Here is a 20,631-nt window from a genome sequence, read left to right as displayed (position 1 = left end):
ATATCCTCATTGGTAGGAGGATATGGAGATAGGTACTAAGGAAAAGTGGGAGATAGAGCTAGCATAAATAATAATTTATTTATTTATTATTAAATAAATGAATATTTATTTATAAATAAATAATAATTTAGCATGTACCTAATTTGCTAGTACCTTGAACTCTAACAGTATTGTGGTTTAGTTATTTCTTCCTCTCTCTCTTCATTTCACTATAACTAAAAAAGTAGTCTCCAAGATAATGCAAATTTTTCTTTAATACTCTAGTCAGTAAGTTTAGAGTAAGGTCTTTCTGACAATGAGCGTGATCATTTAAATTAAGATGGAGAAGGAGTTCCATAACACAGAATGCTTCTTGCTTTTAAGTATCTTATGACGTTTTAAAGTATTTGGTTTTAAGTATTTTAACAAGATTTTTGAATTGGGATGATTTATTTTTTTAAAGCCTATATTTATTTTGGCTGATTCACATATAGAACTCTATTTCCTCTAATTATAATAAACTACACTTAAGAGTCACAAATTATTTTTTTGTGAAGTGTCAAATTTAACATTGCTCAGGCTCTGGAATTAGAGAGAATGGTTTAAACATAGCCTCCCTACCACATTCCATTTACTCTTAGGAGAACTGCTTCATTCTTATATTTCTGCACATCTTGTGAGCAGAAATTCTAGGTATCATTTTGCTCTTCATATCACACCGTTTTCAATGATGATTATGTAGAAAATAGCCTCCAACAATACAAATAAAGTTTGTACCATAACAAGAAAAATTTTCTTATAAACTTGTAAGATGGAAATAGTTTTCTCTAGAAAAAGAGTTGGTGTGCTTGCTTTCTGTTATAAAAGATTCAGGTTCTTTACTTAGGGTTTATGTCCTATGATGTGTGTTTATGTATGCTGGTATCTCATATTCTTCATAACATTCTACGGGAATTAGGGCTTGAGGATCTTGTGTAAATCTCTTTACGTTGACTCTTAGTACTCCTGTAAATAAAAACCATCCTTATTTCCTGACCTAAGAGTCTTGTGTCTTTTATCACCATTCCCAAAACTATGGCAGAGAAACTTGTTAACTTTCGGATAGAGTAAACTCTGAGATTCTCATAGTTCTTAATATTTACTAGCTGAGTAATCTTGAGCAGTTATTTTTAAATATTTGGACTTCAATTTACTATTGTGAAATTTAAAGGGAATAATGCTTCTAAATTTCTTACCACATATTGAGTATTAAAATAAATAATAGCTAATAGTAGAAATCATAGCAATTATACCTCCAGTAGCAGCAGCAGCAACAGCAATAATAATAGCAGGAAGATTAGAAGCAAAGCCACAAAGGGACCCAACATTGAAAGACCACTTATGACAAATGGAACAGGTTGGGATTCTTTTTTTTTTCCATTGACAGAGTGAGATATATGAGACTCAAATTGTTGATTTGATTTGCCCGAGATAATTCACATGCTAACTGACAATGCTGGAATAGATGTTAACTGTGTTTGATTTCCTTGGGTTACTACTGCCATGAATTTGCAGTCACATGGATTTGCAGTAATTTATATGTGTAATTGGACATTCCCACATTCACATAGAGGAATTATGGAAATCTATGTTGAAATATAAATGAGAACAATTAGGAAAGAAAGCACAGAGAGAAAACATTGGTGATCTCCAACATTTCTGTGGGAAAGATTTTTCTGTCTTAGCTAATGTTCAACATATTCTATTTTTCTAGGCTATGTATTTTGAATCTTTGTCCAAAATATCTTCTTATTATAATTTTTATACTTTCCCACAATACAAATACTCTTTATAGTATAATAATAATCTACACAATACTATTAATGTCACAAATTCTTAAACTGTTTTCTACCAGAAATATTTAAAAGTTTTAGAGATGTAGTCAATGTTTCTCAATGAAAGTAAAATAATTTCTTTGACAGCCCAATTACATTTCTAAACATAAACTCTATATGATTTTCTATGTAAATATAAATATATATATACATATATACATTATACATATTTATGAGTAAACATAAAATATAGAGTAGTACTTTAATATCTTGTTTCAAAGTAATGTCTTCTAAATTATTTAGTATTTTTCTATATTTGTCAAACAATATATGATATATATGACTTATACTCTATAGAAGTAAGCAAGAAACACGTTTCAAATATATATTATGTCAAACAAATGTATACTCAGAGTAAAAATATATAATTTTTACCTCTACATATGGGAACAGGAAAATCCCATGAGGCTGTATTAACTGAATTGGCTATGCAGGTGAGTTGAGGGTGGCCATCAAGGATATATCCAGTTACACAGCTGTATCGGATCTTGTCGCCAACATCAAACCTTGTACCATATAATACACCTTTAGGTGGAACTCCAGGGTTTCCACAAGAGCTACTCTGCAATTCTGTAGAAAATAAGGAGAGGAGAATATAGAGTTATTTTAATACATATTTTGGTGTACTTAGATTTATAAAATACAGATATAAATACAGATATCCTTTTTACTTTAGAGAAGAGTCACGAAAATGTCTTCTATAATTGCATAAATATTATATGTAATTATTTGTGCTACCAAATTTTGTATATTTTAGATATTTTGTCTTCATAACAATCTTTGAAGTCCATATTACCTATATTTTGCAGGTAAGTAAAATAATATCACTTATTTAGCCTTTCAAATTTACATTTTAATAGCAAAGTAACAAGCATATACATTTTCATTGATATGATCTCCAGTATTTTGATGCCTCTATTTAACCCCAAGCCATGAGTATTTATCCAGGAAAAGTTCATGTTAAGTAAACACTTTTTTTTTCATTTACACAGCAGAAAATAAACATTTTTTTAAAATTTTAAAATGTTGGAATAGAATTCTAGCTCTATTATTTGTCTCCACTTGAAGATACAATAGTTATACACAATATCATATACAATAGCATACTGTTGTGACATTTAAGTGGATCAGCATGCAAAATATCTAAAAAATGCATGATGGATCAGAATATTTTACTTACTGATTTTTTATTTATTTGTGTTTGTTTAAAAGTAAATAAGAATATAAACATAAGAGGTCTTTAAAATCAATATTCATTTCAGAAAATAATCCAATTTTATTTTAACTTAATAGATAAATAAAAATAGCAGAACTTACAGAACAAAGAATTTGGGATAAATTACTTTTCCTTATATTGTATTCTAAATTTTCTATTATATGACCACTATATTATATTACTTTTAGAACGTAAATAATAATCTATAAAAGACAAATTGATGGACTAAAAAAGTACATTCAGTTTGATTGGAGTCTATACTTCAGTTAACAGTATTAAATGTTAATTTCCTAGTTTTGATAATTGTTCTATGATTTCCTAAGCAGTTAATATTAAGGTAATCTAAGTGTATAGGATCTCTATGGGTTTTGTGAAATTAAAATCTGTTGTGATAGAAACATTGTGATGTAAAAGCAAAACACATTCAATTCTGCCTTGATATTTATCCAATTTGTAATAGTAAGACCCATGCAATGTCTTTGCTAAACCAAATGATTTCAAACTGCTGTGATTTTGAAAGTATCAATGCCAGTATTAAGTAAAATATCAAAATACAAAATGATTCATAATATGTAGTTAGAAAATTACAAAAATAATAGATACTTAGCGTAAGAATTGTATAGAAAGATACAATTTTTATCTCTATAATAAGCTTATCTATCTACAATAAGCTTATGGTGATTTCAGGAGGATTTTTTTAACTCTCATTAATTTTGGTTATAAACACTCCAATAATAGTAAAAGAAAAAAATCACTGAGTAATTTTAAACACAAAGTCATTTAGTTTTTGTATTTTTATTTTTAAAAATTTTATGTGGTGTTGAGGATCGAACCCAATGTCTCACGCTTGCTAGGCAAGCGCTCTACCTCTGAGTCACTACCCTAGCCCCACGAAGTCATTTTTATTGATGAAAAGAATGTGCTGACAACAGGAGATCCATAGAACTTGAATGTATTTTAGAAGTAAAATATATATTTAGTTTGAAGTTACATATTTTGGGTTGCTCACATTTAGAAAAGTAAAGATTTTGACTGGCATTTACTATCAATAGTTTCTATAAATAGAATATAATATCCTTAATATCATAAGCTACTATTTGAAAAATATTTAAAATGTAACCAAGAATATTTATTTGTAATACTTCATTTTACTATTATCCAAGACATAGTCTATATGTGTATTTTCAGTAAAATGTAAAACAAATTTATTGTCTGTGAATTTTAAGCAGCTCTTTAAATGCTTAAATTTGTGCAGCAGTTTGTTGAAATAGTTCATTTTTCTTTTAAAATGTGTTTGATGAATAGATGAGATGTTTGCTGCAATATATGGGGAGGTAAATAAGTTTTGATAAAATGAATAAGAATTTAGTTCTCTGAATATAGTAATAACAAAGGAAATACTTTTAATGAAACTACCACTTTTGGCCTTGTAATCAATCCACTCCTCTCCCTTCTACCCTCTAAAAAATAATTAAGGTCAAGACTTCAATTATCATAAAGTTATATATCTAGGAGAAAAGTAGTTTTCAAATTATTTCACAGGAAGCAGTTAGGTAAAAAAAGGGAAAAAGAAGAAAGCTCTAAATAGCTGTTATTCTCAGATTTGACTTTGATTTAAATGAATAAGTAAATGTTACCCAGAACAAAGTACCTAAAGCAAAAATGGAAAACATATCAAGTGAAGCAGTGAATGAATAATAACAATGGATGGAATCTTAATAGATCACCTAATCTCCTGCCTTGTGGCTGAATTATTTCCAAACCCACAGAATGATAAAATTTAGGTTGTTTCAAAATGAAACTGAATATAATTCTAAAACATGTATGGTCCTCACCTTCAGGAAATTCCTGCTGTTGCTTGCCCTTGTTTATCACCTTCACAAATAAAGACATCTACCCATCATACTCTGTCAACTGAATAACTCCTGAAGATAGTTCAGATGTTCCTCCAGGTTTTATACATCTTGATTCTGTAGCCATTGCTCATGGATTCTTTTTTTTTTTTTTTTGTCCTTTCTCAATCCTTTATTTTGGGACTTCTCTCTAAGCTGTCTGTGTCCATTTTAAGACTCAGAGCCAAAAATGATGTGATATCAGCTGAAGAATTATATAACTCACCATCAAAAAATACTGTATTTCAATTAAACAGCACATTTTCGTTTTGATTTTTAAAATAAATAGTACTCCATACCTACCTGCAAAATCAAATTAACTTCTAAGTAATAATATTTTTAGAAACAGCTAGGTTACATTTACGTTTAGACATTGTTTCTATGAGCCAACAAGATTTTGATTATCTGACCACATTCAAAAAGGAAAATATAAACTAATAATTAATATATTAATGTGTGTTTCAAATATTTACAAGTAGTGAATTTGTTTAAATAATATGAAATCACTTTTAAGGCGTGTAGAGATTTAAGGGAAAAAATGAAGAATTTCCATGGATATAATAAATGTATATGCAAGATATCTATATTGTGCTTATTATCTCATTTTTTTGTGTTGATGTAAATAGTTAAATCTAAAAGCAGACTTTCCAAATAGGCTCTGGTTAGCACTTTCACCAGGAAAGGCCATCAATATATTGATAGAAATATTCAGATGACTAAAACAAAACAATTATAGAATCTGGAAAATTCTCCTATGATCCATCATATATGCTTATCTCCAATGTGTAAAAAGGGAGACTGAGACTTAGACTAAGTACCTTGTGCAGTTCCACAAAACTAGTAAACTCAGAGTTCAAGTCTAGGTTTCCAACTCTAAAGCCTTAACACATGTCAATATTATATGTTGTTTCTTAGGGAAAAAAATAATTCTTCAAGTGTTTATAAGTATCTATTTTGATAATGCTCTGAAAACATAATCTTTTAAAAGATAGGTGTGGCACTGACTTCTTGGGCTTTATAACCTGATGGCAACCAAAATAAATAAATTATTTTAAAATATTGATTGTTATATGTGTGATAAAGGAAACCTACGAAAGTTACTAAAAAACCATATATTGGGAAAACTTAATTAATCTTAAGCTGGAACTAGAAAGGATTTCCTGATAAAGTAAGGTTTAAATTGTGTTCTGAAATAGGATAAAAATGCAATTCAACATCATCAAGCTAAGTGAAATAAGCCATATTCAGAAAATCCAGGTTAAGTTTTTCTATCATATGTGGAAACTATAACAAAATAAGGGGAAAAATAGCAGGGCATGGGGATCCCATGAAAATAGAAGGGAGATCAGTGATACAGGGAGAGGGAGGAGGAAGGAGAAAAGTGAGGAACTGTGGAATGAAACTTACTAAATTATACTATGTACACATGTAAATATATCACAGTGAATTTCACCTTTATGTGTATCTATAAAGCACTAATTAAAAAAAAAACTGTAGATGAATAGAAGGAAGTCCAGTAGAATAGAGAAAGGGGGACAAGAGAAGGGAAAGAGGAAGTACTGGGGAATGAAGTAGAGTAAATTATATTCCATGCATATATGATCAAGTCAAACCCAGTATTTTTGCTATAATGTACTAATAAAAGCATTTAAAAATTAAAATAACTGTTAACTAGTATTTTCAAAATCAAATATATAAGAATCAAAATACTATAATAATTACTAGATTTGGAAATAGAATGAATATATATTTTATGTCATAGGGTAGACTGGATTGGGAAAAATATTTAAAAATGTTTTCTCATAGATAGGTTCATATAATGAATATATATACCTTGTATAGACTCCTGAATATAAAGTGGAACTATTTCTGTCATTAAAAGTTTGTTAGTGAGATTTTGTATGCTCTTCAGAATGGAATAATAAGAGTACATAATTGACTTCCATTGTAAATGTACATGTGAGCAGAGATTTTCATAAACATGCATGATATAAATATATATATATATATATATATGCATATATATATATATTTGTATATATGTTTGCTCATTTGATACCAATTAAAACTTTAGTGGGAAAATTGTGTTATTGAAGCACCAAAATTAATTTTTAAAAATATAAGTAGCTAAAATGATGTCTATATATTATTTGGAATATCAACTGCATATGACTATTGATCTGAATACATAAAATAACTTATATAAGTCATTTATATGTTTATATTTAAGCTGGGATTGCCTTAATACATAGCAAATATTATTACTTCAAATTATAACTTTATTATTATTATTATTATAATCAATATTGTATTTGAGATACCTTAATTACCTATGATTACATTATGATCTATCATCATGTAGCAAATCTTCATTAAATGCTAATTACCAATATTAGTTTATTCTTGATGTCTTAAAATTAATGAAAACATAGTAATTTAGTCAATGGCAAAGATTGCTTCTAAGTTACAAATAAAATTATAGGTCTAACCTCAGTTTTTGGCAGAAGACTTGCATTACCAAATTCACAATAACTTCCCTCGATGTGTCTCTGATATATTCATTTATTTGTTGATTAGTATGTTAGATCAAGTACCATGCCAGGCAAACTAATTAACAAGCAATAAATTTTAGACATTGCAGCTAACAAAAACCAAATGAATTAATAATATTAAAAAGTTCACTAAATAATATAAATCCTGAGAATATACATAAAACACCATAGGAGAATAGAAATTTTATCTTGGGGAAATTGAATAAAACCCTGTCAACAAATTTAGAAAAAGATGAATAATTTATACTAGTAAACCTAGTAAAATATCCTTGACTCCAAAGAAATAAAAAATAAAGCAAATCTTCATTTTGTTTGGAGTACATGGATAGTAGGGAAAGGCAAAATGTTTAGAAAATTATTGAGGAAAAAAAACTGACCTTGAAAACTGGAGTGACAAATGGAAAGAAAGGATAAAGGACACCATGACTAAAATTGCATAATTATTCTGTCAAATAGATGAAGCATGATCCTGCTGAGATCAATTAACAATGCTTTAAAACATTGTAAAATTATATCTACTAAGGGAAGTAAAATCAAGTTGTTTGTACTTCTTAGAGAAAACTAATCTCAGAGTTTTATTTCCCAGATGATTAAAAATAATTTAGGAAAGCATAATATCAAACTGAAGTAAAATGTTTTGTACCTAGTACCTCTCAGCCTGAGACTTCAAAGCACTTAACAAACTAATACATTTTCTAACTTGTTAATGGAATACTGAACATTTCATTCACACAGGACATAAACACTGCAGTTTGAGAATTCACTTGGGGATTTGATTTGAGCAAATATTTTTGTGAATATTTTGAATCACCTATGGCATTTATCATGCCTTTCTAGACTTTTCTTTCACTACATATAGCTGAATGAAATTTATTGATTTATTTATGTATGTCCTTCCTCACCAAGCTGATTATCTTGAGAACGGGGACTCTGATTCATCTCTGTGTATCAAGAATTTAGCAAACTGTGTTCTTGGCAAACAAAAGAAGATTTTTAAGTTTGGTATCTCTTTTAATAGAAAAATATAAAATATCATCATACAGAGTTTTAGGAGTAAACGTTTAAATTTAAAAAATAGTGGAGTACAAGGGGAAGCATGAAATAAAGATGTAAAGCATATCATGAATTCAATATATGTCCTAATATTCACTGGATTCCATTGGCAACATGTGATTTTGTATGGGTGAAATTACATAGTTGTACCATTCTATGAAAATGCATTCACTTCTGTAAGCCATTCCTATCCATCAGTATAATTCATGAGCTTCTGGTAATGTTGGGACCTCACTAAAATGCTGTAGATGGAGCCAACATCAGGTCACATTTGCTGTTTTGAAAGTGATTGTGAAACTTTAAAAGGTAAGAGTTGCTAATCAAAAGGACAAAATTTTATTATTATCTTAATTAAAAGGAAGCCAGATAAAGTATTGGCTGCTAGAAAAGAAGTTAGAATAAACAAGAAACTAAGCTATTCTGCCTGTAAGGAAAATAATTACTAAATTGATTTGGGAGCAAGGGGACAAACACTGACTAAAATGTATTTCCAAAAATAGAAGAAAATTTTATTGTCACAATCGTTCTAAATTGTAAAAATAACACCAGGCATGGTGGCACATGGCTGTTGTAATCCCAGGGACTCAGAAAGGGGATGCTGAGGCAGAAGGATCGTAATTTTGAGATCAGCCTTGGAAAGTTAGTGAGACCTTTAGCAATTTAGAGAGATCCTGCCTCAAAATAAATAATGAAAAGAGTAGAAGATGTATTTCAGTAGTAAAGTGCCCCTAGGTTCAACTCTCACTATCAAATAAATAAATAAATTGGAAAAAATATATTTATATTAAGATAAGTTTTGGGATTTGCCAGATGTATTCAAAGTAAGAAAGAATGTAGTAGAGGAAGAGTTAGTACAAAGACAAACATATAAAGATGTTATCTAAGTCACATCTTACAGTTTTAATATGGGACATCTATAAATTAGGCCCACTGGCAACACAGAGGAACATTTTGAGACTCAGTTCTAAGATTAATGGAAATCCTTTGCATGATATAAAAAGACTAATGGTTATTGATATGTTATTTTGATTTGTGAAGGGTAATTAATAATAAGCAGCAATTAATATTCTTTAAATCTCAAATTAATAAATGTCTTTGGGCAAAATAAATTTTATCAACTAAAAGAAATGAATGGAAATGATATTATATTTTTGTGCATCTATGTATTAAGAGTTGGTGGGGGAGTCATGAAATATGAAAAATTATCATTATTAGAACTCAACTACATCCAGTATAGGTACCAGAATATTATTGCAGCAAAAGGAATAATAATATAGAAAGGAGGCCTTTTAGCAGCCATTCTCACTTCAATGTCTCTAAAAATGGAATAATGCTGTATCTGGCATGGGATGGCATTTGATAGTTTGATTCAGATTAACAGAGAAATATAAAAAGACTTCCCTTCCCTTGTGACAGAATTGGGACAAGTATCTGTATTAAAACTTTGGAATAAAAGTAATTTAATTCTTCAAGAAGATGTGTTAAGCTACTCATGGATAATTTACTGGATTATCTAATCATCAAATGTGATAAGTGAGAGATGCCACTGTATTTTAGCAATTAATCCATCACTGGATAATTATTGAAGCCTGAGGCATAAATGTCAAAGGGGTATAACAAATATGACACCATTTATATCTTATTGAAACTTGTAACTCAGCTGGAATGTCAAGACATGCATAATATGACCTTCTAAAGACTGAAAAATAGTTGTTTAATAAACTGAAATTTTTAAAAAATTGTTCTTTATACTGATAGAAAAGGAAGATTATTATATGAAATATGTAGAATTTTAGTTGATGAGGAATTAAAAGAAGAGTCAAATAGATCATACAAATATAGGAAGGAACATACAAGATGTGGTCAAGGATAATACAAAACATGTTGGCTTGAATAGCATAACATACGTATGAGGAGATGCAGAATTAACTTCAGAGAAGTATTGTTGGGTCACACTTTGGAGAGATTTTAAAATAGCTGTTTTAGGTGCTAGTGATGCTGCTTCAAGACCCCCAAACGAAACTGCTTAAATATGATAGCAATTATTTCTCTGTATGTGACTGCCTCATTGGTCTAGTCAAGGAGAAATAAGACAGGTCATCAGGGACACATGTTTCTTCTATCTTGTGGTATCATCCCCAGGGCATTGCCTTTGTCTGCAAGATAAATCTGGGTTGCTGCACATGTTGAATTCCAGGATACTAGGATTGAAAGTGGTGATGTGTGCTCAAGCGGTAGCGCGCTCGCCTGGCATGCGTGCGGCCCGGGTTCGATCCCCAGCACCACATACAAAACAAAGATGTTGTGTCTGCCGATAACTAAAAAATAAATATTAAAATTCTCTCTCTCTCTCCCTCTCTCTTTAAAAAAAAAAAAGAGAGAGTGGTGATGGTAGGAAGAAGAAAGCTTTCCTCCTTTTCCTTTAACTACTGACAAAACCTTCTATCAGTACTATATCCTACTCCAATTCCGAGTTTTCTAGGATTTTTAGACATTAATGTTGGTGTTTTTTATTAGGACCAAATATAATTCCTCATCAATTAAAGACCTGTTTGAGCAGAAAAAGAATGATCACAGTATATTAACCCCCACACCAAAAAAAAAAAAAAAAAAAAAGAGGAAAGGGGAATATTCCACAAGTACATCTGGTCATGGAAATGAATCTATCCTGCTGGACAGAAATTATGAAGACTCACTGCCATGGCAGATTCTGGTTCTGCCTCCTATAATCTATATCCTGCACTTCCTTTTGGATCATTCTTCTTTGTCCACCTTCTTTGTGGCACAATATTAAGTGTGTGTGGGAGGATAGACTATCCTTGGGAGTGTACCTTTGTACATTGCTAGTGCACGTTTGTGTTCAAAATTGCCTCAGGGTTGAACAATCAAAGAACTTTTCAGGATGAGTCATAGAATTTATTTGGCTAAAACTTATTTCAATAACTTTTTAGAAATTGATTTATTTGCTCCTAATTATTTTCGTGTTCCAATGAACACTTATGTGGACCCCTAAATTGCTCTAATCATGTCTCATTGTCATTTTAATTGGGACTACCTTAAGCTGATCTAAAACAACAAGTTTATTCAAGAATGCAACATTTTAAAAAAATCTGATCTTTAGCCCCCTGTTACATTTCATCCTTGGATTAAGAAATTTAATATAAGATTTTGGTAAACTATTTCTATCCCTTCCTGTATAGAAGCAGTTAACTTTTTCAACCTATAAGTCACCAGAATGTTAGAGTCTATTTTCTTCACTATTTCCTTGAAAATAGCAAATTTATTTCTGATCTTTTCTCTTTGTTGTATTACCTGCCTAGAGACAGACAGTATACTTTACCACAGTCTTTTTAACCTCATTCTTTAGAGCCAAAGCCTCAGTGATCTGCCCTCCACATTGTCATAAGTAATTAGTTCACCACTTGCTATAACACGCCAGAGACACTAGCTGCCCAACTCATAATATCTGTTTCCTTGCTACTATTCCTAATTACAAAACAGTGACACACATTTTAGATTTTTATTTTAACACATCATTTCCAGTACAAATATTTCATCATTGCCAGAAGAAAAGAAACACTTTTTAAAAATAAATGAATTTAATATTGTTTCTAGGAACAGGCTGTAGGCTAGACATTTTGAATTAGTCCTGTAAGAGTACTACTACCCTGAGTCTACCAATGCAATTTATCGAGAGTTGGCCAACTGTTCATCCTCAACATCTAAACAACAGGAAGAAATTAGAGAAAAATCACCTGAAGTTACAATTCAAGGATTATAAAGAGCATAATTTACTCACATGTTTTATTTCAAATATTCACTGCCACCTAATATGTTAAATGTATTCTTATTTCACAGGTTTTCTTTCACCATTCATGAAATTCCTTACATTTCTTCTTTGCATACACAGATAGTTCTGTTCTTCAAGATTTAAAACAAACCTTTCCAAGTTCTTCATCTCATGGTTAAAGAATTAGCTTCATTTAAAGAATTTTGGTGAGGCAGGAAAATATGAAAAGGCCTAAATTATTATGAATCTCTTTGGGAATTAAATCCCTTTGAGGAAAAAGTGAAACAAAAATCCCTTTTCTATGGTGCTGGGGCTGTGGCTCAGCAGTAGTGCACTTGCCTGGCATGTGTGAGGCACTGGGTTCAATTCTCAGCACTACATATAAATACATAAATAAAATAAAGCTCTATCAACAAATAAAAAAAAAACTTTTCTAAATTCCATATCCAAAGCAAAGTGCAATGTATGGTATCCCTGTGGGTGCAATGGTGGTGGGAAGTGGAAACCAGAGCCATGATGGGAAGAACAATCAATCTTGAGGATTTTACTCTTACAGAGTAATGTTCATCCTTTTCTCCCTACATAGGCAGCTCTTAAAGTGTGGAAGAAAACTAAAATCAAATAAAAGGGCTTGTTCCAGTTGGTTTACATTTTGCAGTTGAACTTATCATTAGACAATGACATGTGGTGGAATAAGTTCCATTAATGAAATCAAATAAACCTTGCTTTGAATCCTGTATCTGCCATTTACTAGTATATGCCCAATGAGGCTTTTAATACTTTAGTTTCTTTTTTGGTATCATCCACATTACTAAGATTTACATTACTAAGATGTATTTAGGTTACTTAGGCAAATTGATAGGAGCTCCCTATGATTTTGAATATGTTGTGAGTTTTTTGATATCACCACATTCTAATATTCATTTAATGGTCATTTGTTGCAGCCTGAAAAGATGGTTATTTGCGCATGAACTCATTTTCCTTACAAAATATGTATTTATGAGGCTTGAGTTTATTGCGTATGTCTGATTTCATTCCATTCAAACCACATCACATTTAACAATGGCAAAGGTTTCCCAATGATGCATTTACACTGTTATGCAGTTCATTTATCTTCACTGAGATCTTAACATTTAAACTGTATTTTGCCTTTTTAAGCATTGACACCTACTAATCATGCTAACTAGTTTTGTTGCTGGTTATAGTTCATGGTATAGTACAATAAGAATTGCTTTACCAGAGCTTTGAAAAACTAATTGAAACCAATTATGACAATTATCTCTCTGTTCAATTGCTTGCACTAGACTTTTCCCTCATTTTATACTGTCACACTGCGTACAATTTTCCTGATGTGACCTACCCAATTGCATTTCAGGTTTTATTCAGTGAGCAAGCATATTTCTGATTAAAATTAATAGGGGCTATGCATGGATTGAGTGAGGACTGGAGTTATTAGGATTGTAATATGAATATAAGAGAGAATTAAGTATCATTGGACCTTCTTATTTTAATTAAGTACCCAAACACTCTTAATCAAGCATATAATTAAATTTAAGAGGAAGTGTATTGTGTGCTAATTGTCATTGATTATTAATAATATGCTTATTTATGCATGCAAACTCTATAATGGCATATATCTCCAAACTGTTTCTGAATGACAATAACTAAATTCTGCATAATGAAACTATTAATGAAATGTAATATTATAAGAAATGTCAGACTAGAAAATAGCTCAGACCTCAGAACTCCTCTTCCCTAATTTTTCTTTTTTAAAAAAATCAGAACAAGTTATATATATTAACTCCTGCAAAAGAACATCAGTAGTTATATTCTGCTTCTTTTTATTTTATTTCTGATATTTTATATATATAATATATATATATGATTGTATGTGTATATTCATATATATATGATTGTATGTATATATGTATATATATATATATATGAAATAGGAAATATACAAAAGAAATATAGAGAATTCATGTACACCAAAATCTTAACATTTAAAGATTGAGAATATAGAGAATTCATATACACCAAAATTATGACCAATTCAATTGCTTTATCAACAAAAATAAGATGTGTTCTTTTATTTTGCCATTTTAAACATTTAAAAATTATTTTTACTCTGTGTTATAAATTTATGTTTTTCTTTAATTTATTCATTTATTTAATATTATTTAATAGTTACTTGTTTATTAAGCATCTATATCATTTCCCAAATGGCCTAGGCACTGGAGATACAAGAGGGAACAATGTACACATACCTTTCTTCATGGAATTTGTGAGCTAAATTTGTGAGCAGGTGGTGGAGTGGGGACCCAGATAATAAAATATTTACAATATTATTAGATGATAATAACCACTAAAAAGAAATATTAAGAAAGAAAGGGGAGGGGTTGGGGTTGTGGCTCAGTGGTAGATTGCTCGCCTAGTATATGTAAGGCACTGGATTGGATTCTCAGCACCACATAAAATAACTAAATAAATGAACAAAAGGTATTGTATTAAAAAAAAAAGAAGGAAGGGGATTGGAAGATTTGATAAAGCATTCCAGGGTAGGGTGGGGGTGGGGGGGTGGGGGGGTGGGGAACTACAACAGTAAAGACCTTCAAATGTAGAATGCTTAGTGTTTGTGGAAAAGTAAGAATCAACTTTAGATCAAGAGGACTGACTGAAGGAATCTGGGCAGGGATTAGCTCAGAAGTTAAAAAAGGGCCAGATGAAAGTCATTCTAAGTGTTTTTTCACCTTGTTCATTTAATGTTTACTCCTGTCTCTCAAAAAATACATTGCTATAATGATTTCTTTGCCTTTGTTTTGGCATATTAATTTACTCTTTCTTTCACCACACCAAACTATACCCTTCTTTACATAGTTAGCCCTTAGTTGTGGTTGAAATATTTGCCATTCTCACTGTACTTATCTAAATACTATTGGTAAAGCTATACATTATGTATGATTATTTTTCTTTTCTAAATCTTTGTTTTCTCTGTAGTTAGTAATTTCCTCTTTTATTTTTCATTTATTTCATGTTGAGTAAAAATTCAACTGCAAACTCTGTTAACTGTCTGAATACAACCTCAGTACAGTTAGATTTTTCAGGGACTCTGAAAGGGTAAAGTTTCTAAGCTGGAAGGCTTGAATTAAAATGTAAAAGATTAGGTATTATTGAGTTCCTCTGTTACACCCAGATTCCTGAGATAGTTAAGACAACACCCTACTAGCCATTTAGCCTAGGGCCCCGTGCAGTTTGTCACAGGGCCCGAACCAATCAGTTTGAATGTGTACCCCTCTTAGGAATGACCAATCACCCCCGCCCGACCTGTTCCCGCCAATGAATGTGCCAATCACGTGTCAGAGTTGTTGTTCAATTTTCCCGCGCCTCATGATGATTTGTTCTGATGTATGCAAAGCCCACCACCCTCTCCAGAAAGTGTACTTAAGCTCTGCTTGACCTCAGCTCTGGGCTCTGAGCCGCTCTCCCTTCTTGAGTGGGCACAGACTCCCAGCGCACTGGAATGGATCCCCAATAAATCCCCTTTTGCCAATTGCATGGAGCCAGTCTCTTGTGTGGTCTCTTTCTCCGACGTTCTGCCGGACCCTTACAACTCAACTTTGATTCCTAGAAAAAAAATTTCAGAATATTTTAATCTTGACTAGTTGATATCTATTTTATGGTGCTACTATTAAGAATTTGTCTGGATATTCCATTAAACTTCTTAGTTGGATCCTTTCTTTCTTTTATCCCATAATATGAAAAACACCAGTATCTTTGTAAGAATATTAAAGAGAAATAATTCATGCCTGTGCATGTCTTCATATATTCTTAAACTCCATAATTGTTTTTATATGTATAGAATTCTAATATAGAAACCATTGATATTAGGAATTAAAAAGCAAGCTTTGTGCCAAGTGTTGATTTTTGAAAGATAATATTTAATTTTAGATTCAGTTTATAACTTTATGTATCTTTATAATTTAACTATATTTATAATATACTAAATTGTATTTATTTTAATAAATATTAATAATTTCTTTAAAAGAGCAATGTTGGCCCTGAGCCTTGCCTAGCAAATTCTAAGGTAAATGGCTTTCACTGGACACAATTAGATTAGACCCTCTTAGATTTATATAGACAAATCATAATTGTATATATTTATGGATATGATGTGATGTTTTGATAAATTTATATAATGTGGCATTATTAAATCAAGCTAATTAATATATTTGTCACTTTGCTTACCTATCTTCTTTATAGTAAGACAATTTAAATTTACTTTTGGTTATTTTAAAATGCACAATATATTGTTGTTGATAAACTATAGTCACCCTACTGTACAGAAGATCTCAAACTTAATTCTATTTTCTGTCTTCTTTCTGGAAGTTTTCTTCAGTGTCATTTTTAAGTCCCTCTGTTGAGTGTTTCATATACATTTATACTTTAATTTCAAATAATATACTTGTACTTTTTCTACACTATCATGTTCTTGTTTTATATTTTTACATATATAGAATGGTCATCATAGATTTTGTTCATTTGTTTGCTTCTTCCTATTTGAGGTTTGCTATAGTCTATTTGAGGTTTGCTATAGTCTATAATAGGGACTAATAGTCCCTATTATATCTAAATTATTCTACTTGTTTTGGACTTTAGCCTCAATGCCAGAGAACTTCTTCAGCAGTCAAGTGATATATTCTATTTACAAGTATAGTAAATAACTAAAAAGCTGAATAGATGCTCTGAGTACTTAGGTGGATTTTAATACATTCACCCTTCACCACAGTGTAATTGTCTAGATTGCTTCTTTGAGGGAATCATTATAACAACATGTCTTTTCTATTGATTTGCTTATATTCTGTAAAAGAATTTTCAATTACCACCTTGGAGAGTACAAAACTAGATGACAGCTTTCTGTGAGCAAAATTGTGAATAACTTTTGTGTTAAACACATCAATATTTTGTTACAGTTTTTTTTCTAACATATACTTAATCCATCTAATCGTCATATTAAAACAATATTGAATATTGTTTTAAATGGTATCTGAGAGCTACCATCCAAGGCTGTTTTACTCCCTTCAGAGAATAAACCCCCAACATTCTGCTTGAATAGAGAAAGGGGATTTGCCTAGTTATTGAAGTTTTGTTCTGTTATTGCTTCTTAATTGGATTTTCAAGCAACTCTTCCTGTTTATTTTTGTTTGTTTGTTTGTTTGTTTGTTTATTTATTTATTTATTTATTTATACTAGGAATTGAACCCAGGGGTATTTAACCACTGAGCCACATCCCTAGCCATTTATTATTATTATTATTATTATTATTATTATTATTATTAAAGAGACAGGTTCTCTCAAAGTTGTTCAGGACATCACTACATTGCTGAGGTTGGCTTTGAACTTGCAACATCCTGCCTCAGCCTCCAGTGCTGCTGGGATTACAATATGTGTCACCACACCCAGCCAGTCTTCCTCTTTTAAGCATGAACTTCCCTGTCTATTGCAAAACTTCCTGGTGCCACCCATTCATGGGTGTTATGGGAATGCAGAGTTATAAATTGGATTACTTCTTGGTTACCCCTTAGTGACTAAACATTCAATCTTCTGGTGAATTCTAGTCTCTTATCACTATTTATGTGATTACTTGTTCCTACTGTCTTGTTTGGTCTCTGGAATTATGTCTATCTTTATGAGATGGTGCTATTTAAAAATCTCTTTTTAGGCTGGGGATGTAGACTACAGATAGAGTGCTGGCCTCACTCATGAGAAGGCCTGGGTATAATCCCCAGCACTGCAAAAAAATAAAATAAAATAAAAAGTATTTAATCTTTTACTTTCATATGGAACTCCATACCTATCACATGATCATTGGAAATTGATTAGATGAACTGTAAAATGGACATAATTTATTAAGCATATTGTAAATTAAGTTACAAAGGAATAATGATCTTAAGCCCATCAGAATTGTTTCTTGCATTTTAAAAATATGTAATGACATTCATAATTATGAATCTTTATAATAATGTGTAATTTTCTAGAGAATTTGGAGTTACTGACTTAGCAAATATGTTGCATCTGCCTGCATATGACTCATTTTGATTAAATTAAATTAATCTGCATTTATTTTCTGTTTCACCTTATGAGTTCAAACAGCATAAGCAACATTAAAATTATAAGATTGGATATCTGTTGGTTTTCAAATATTAAGGAACAAGAAAATTTCATTGAATCAAGAACCAATTGTCTTTGTAGAAAAAAGCTATACCAAAAAATCTTAGTATTTAAAACTTGTTTGTAGCCTCATAGGGCAAATTTTTTTAACATAATAAAATAGAAAAGGGTACTGCCATAGTATCCTTGAATTATATTCAGTCATTCTATTATTATTATGGATAATCTGGACGATGAAATTTGTAAGCTATGTTATTGTAATATTTAATTAAATGTTTCAATAAATGATATTGACTATACAATCAATTATTATTGTTCCTCTTGTTAATATAGCACACTTCTGAATGAACAGATTGTATTCAGCCAACATGTAAATGAAGTTTAAAAAAGAACAGAAGGGTAAGAACGGTGGATACCCAGAGCAGAGAGGATTTTTCAGGTAGTAAAATAATCTAATTATTCAACACTTACATTTATCAAAACCCATAGAATGTACAAAATCAAGAATGAACTCTAATGTAAACTATGGACTTTGTGTGATATGCATATGTCAATGTAGGTTCATTGATGATAACAAATGTATACTCTGTTAGAAGATGTTGATAATGCGGGAGACAGAGAAGGCTAAGAGTGTGTGTGATGAGGAATGAAATAGATGGTAATTTTCTGTATTTGCCATTCAGTTTTATTGTGAACCTAAAACTGTTCTAGAAACTAAAGTGTTAAAAATTTTTAAAATGAAACAAAAACATGATAGTTCATATTGATGCCATAAATTTCAATAGCCCTTTTTAACCTTAACCCTGCTATAATTTCTACAGTAGTTTATAAATAACTTGCAATCAAGTGTCTTGGACTTTCTTTTAAATGAGCAGAAAAAAAAATATATGTATTATAAAATAGTTTTCATTAGATTCTATGTATATTATAGGTTATGAAACCTTCCTCTTCAATTGTCCCTGCTCTCTCCCACCACTACACTTCCACTGTTGTATTACAGACCACTGTGCCTCTGCTTCACTGTTATCAAGAGTTCAATAAAGAAGATTGTTCTTACATAATCTTTTATATTATCTGTGTAAAAGGGAGTTATTGAACTATTGCATTTCTTTCTTTTCTCCCTCCCCACTGCCTCATTTTTTTTTTTTTTGTCTCCTTCTCTTTCTTACACTCCTTCCCTGCTTTCTTCTTTCCACCTTTCTCATTAAGGACCACTCAAGTATTCAGAACTATTTCCCAAGACACTGCTAGACATGACTCTAAGCATTCCTTACATTCTTGTGCTTTTCAAGCTTCAGGTACTTGCTAAAGACTTTTGTATTTCAGGAAACAAGCATGGTGTTGAAGTGTCTGGAACACAAGCAGACTGTTGAAAGAGTTTAAGTCTAAAAAAAAAAAAAAAAAAAAAAACTGGTCTTACAAATCTCAAAGAAAGTGTTTTATAACAGAGCATTAAATGAAATTTATGGGCCAGAAGAAAATAATTATCACTGTGATAATTATGATTTTTTTCTTGATTAAGGAGGATTGTCACAAAAAATACAGGAAGTCCAATTAAATTTTAACATTAAATAAACAGGGGCTGGGGATGTGGCTCAAGCAGTAGCGTGCTTGCCTGGCATGCCGCATGCGGCCCGGGTTCGATCCTCGGCACCACATACAGAACAAAGATGTTGTGTCTGCTGATAACTAAAAAATAAATAATAAAATTCTCTGTCTCTCTCTCTCCCCCCTCTCACTCTCTCTCTTAAAAATAAATAAATAAACAACAAATAGTCGTTTATTATAAGCAGTTCTTAAGAATTTCAGGGGCATCCTATATTTTTATTAGCTATTTTCTGTTATCATAGAGAAGGGTTATGCTAGATTTATATAATTAAAGGTTAAGAAATTAGTTCACAATATTAGTTGTTAATATGACTTATTCTTTTGTCCCTTATAGAAGCAGATTAACCACAGTAACCTGAGGCTCTCTGCTGACCATTTCAGAAATTGCAGTTTATCCCCCTATTTTGCTACTTAATATCTTGTTTTAATTTGGAATAATATGCAGGATTGTCAAAATACCCACAATTATAAACAGAGACAATGGTAAAGATAGTATAAT

General features: G+C 30.9%; 1 protein-coding gene across 5 annotated transcripts in view; it reads right to left on the bottom strand.

Moving 5' to 3' along the window:
* Csmd3 (CUB and Sushi multiple domains 3) overlaps positions 1 to 20,631 on the bottom strand; it is a 1,083,924-nt gene that overhangs the window by 850,901 nt on the left and 212,392 nt on the right. For all 5 annotated transcript variants that reach the window (XM_005316223.4, XM_078016771.1, XM_040293722.2 and 2 more), the window contains exon 4: positions 2,229 to 2,423. In XM_005316223.4, coding sequence (XP_005316280.1) covers positions 2,229 to 2,423 — 195 coding nt within the window. The remainder of the gene's footprint in view (positions 1 to 2,228; positions 2,424 to 20,631) is intronic.

This window comes from Ictidomys tridecemlineatus, chromosome 7, assembly GCF_052094955.1.
Source record: "Ictidomys tridecemlineatus isolate mIctTri1 chromosome 7, mIctTri1.hap1, whole genome shotgun sequence".
Classification (NCBI taxonomy): domain Eukaryota; kingdom Metazoa; phylum Chordata; class Mammalia; order Rodentia; family Sciuridae; genus Ictidomys; species Ictidomys tridecemlineatus.
The sequence above is the reverse complement of the archived record's forward strand: the minus strand, read 5'-3'. Positions and strand labels throughout refer to the sequence as shown.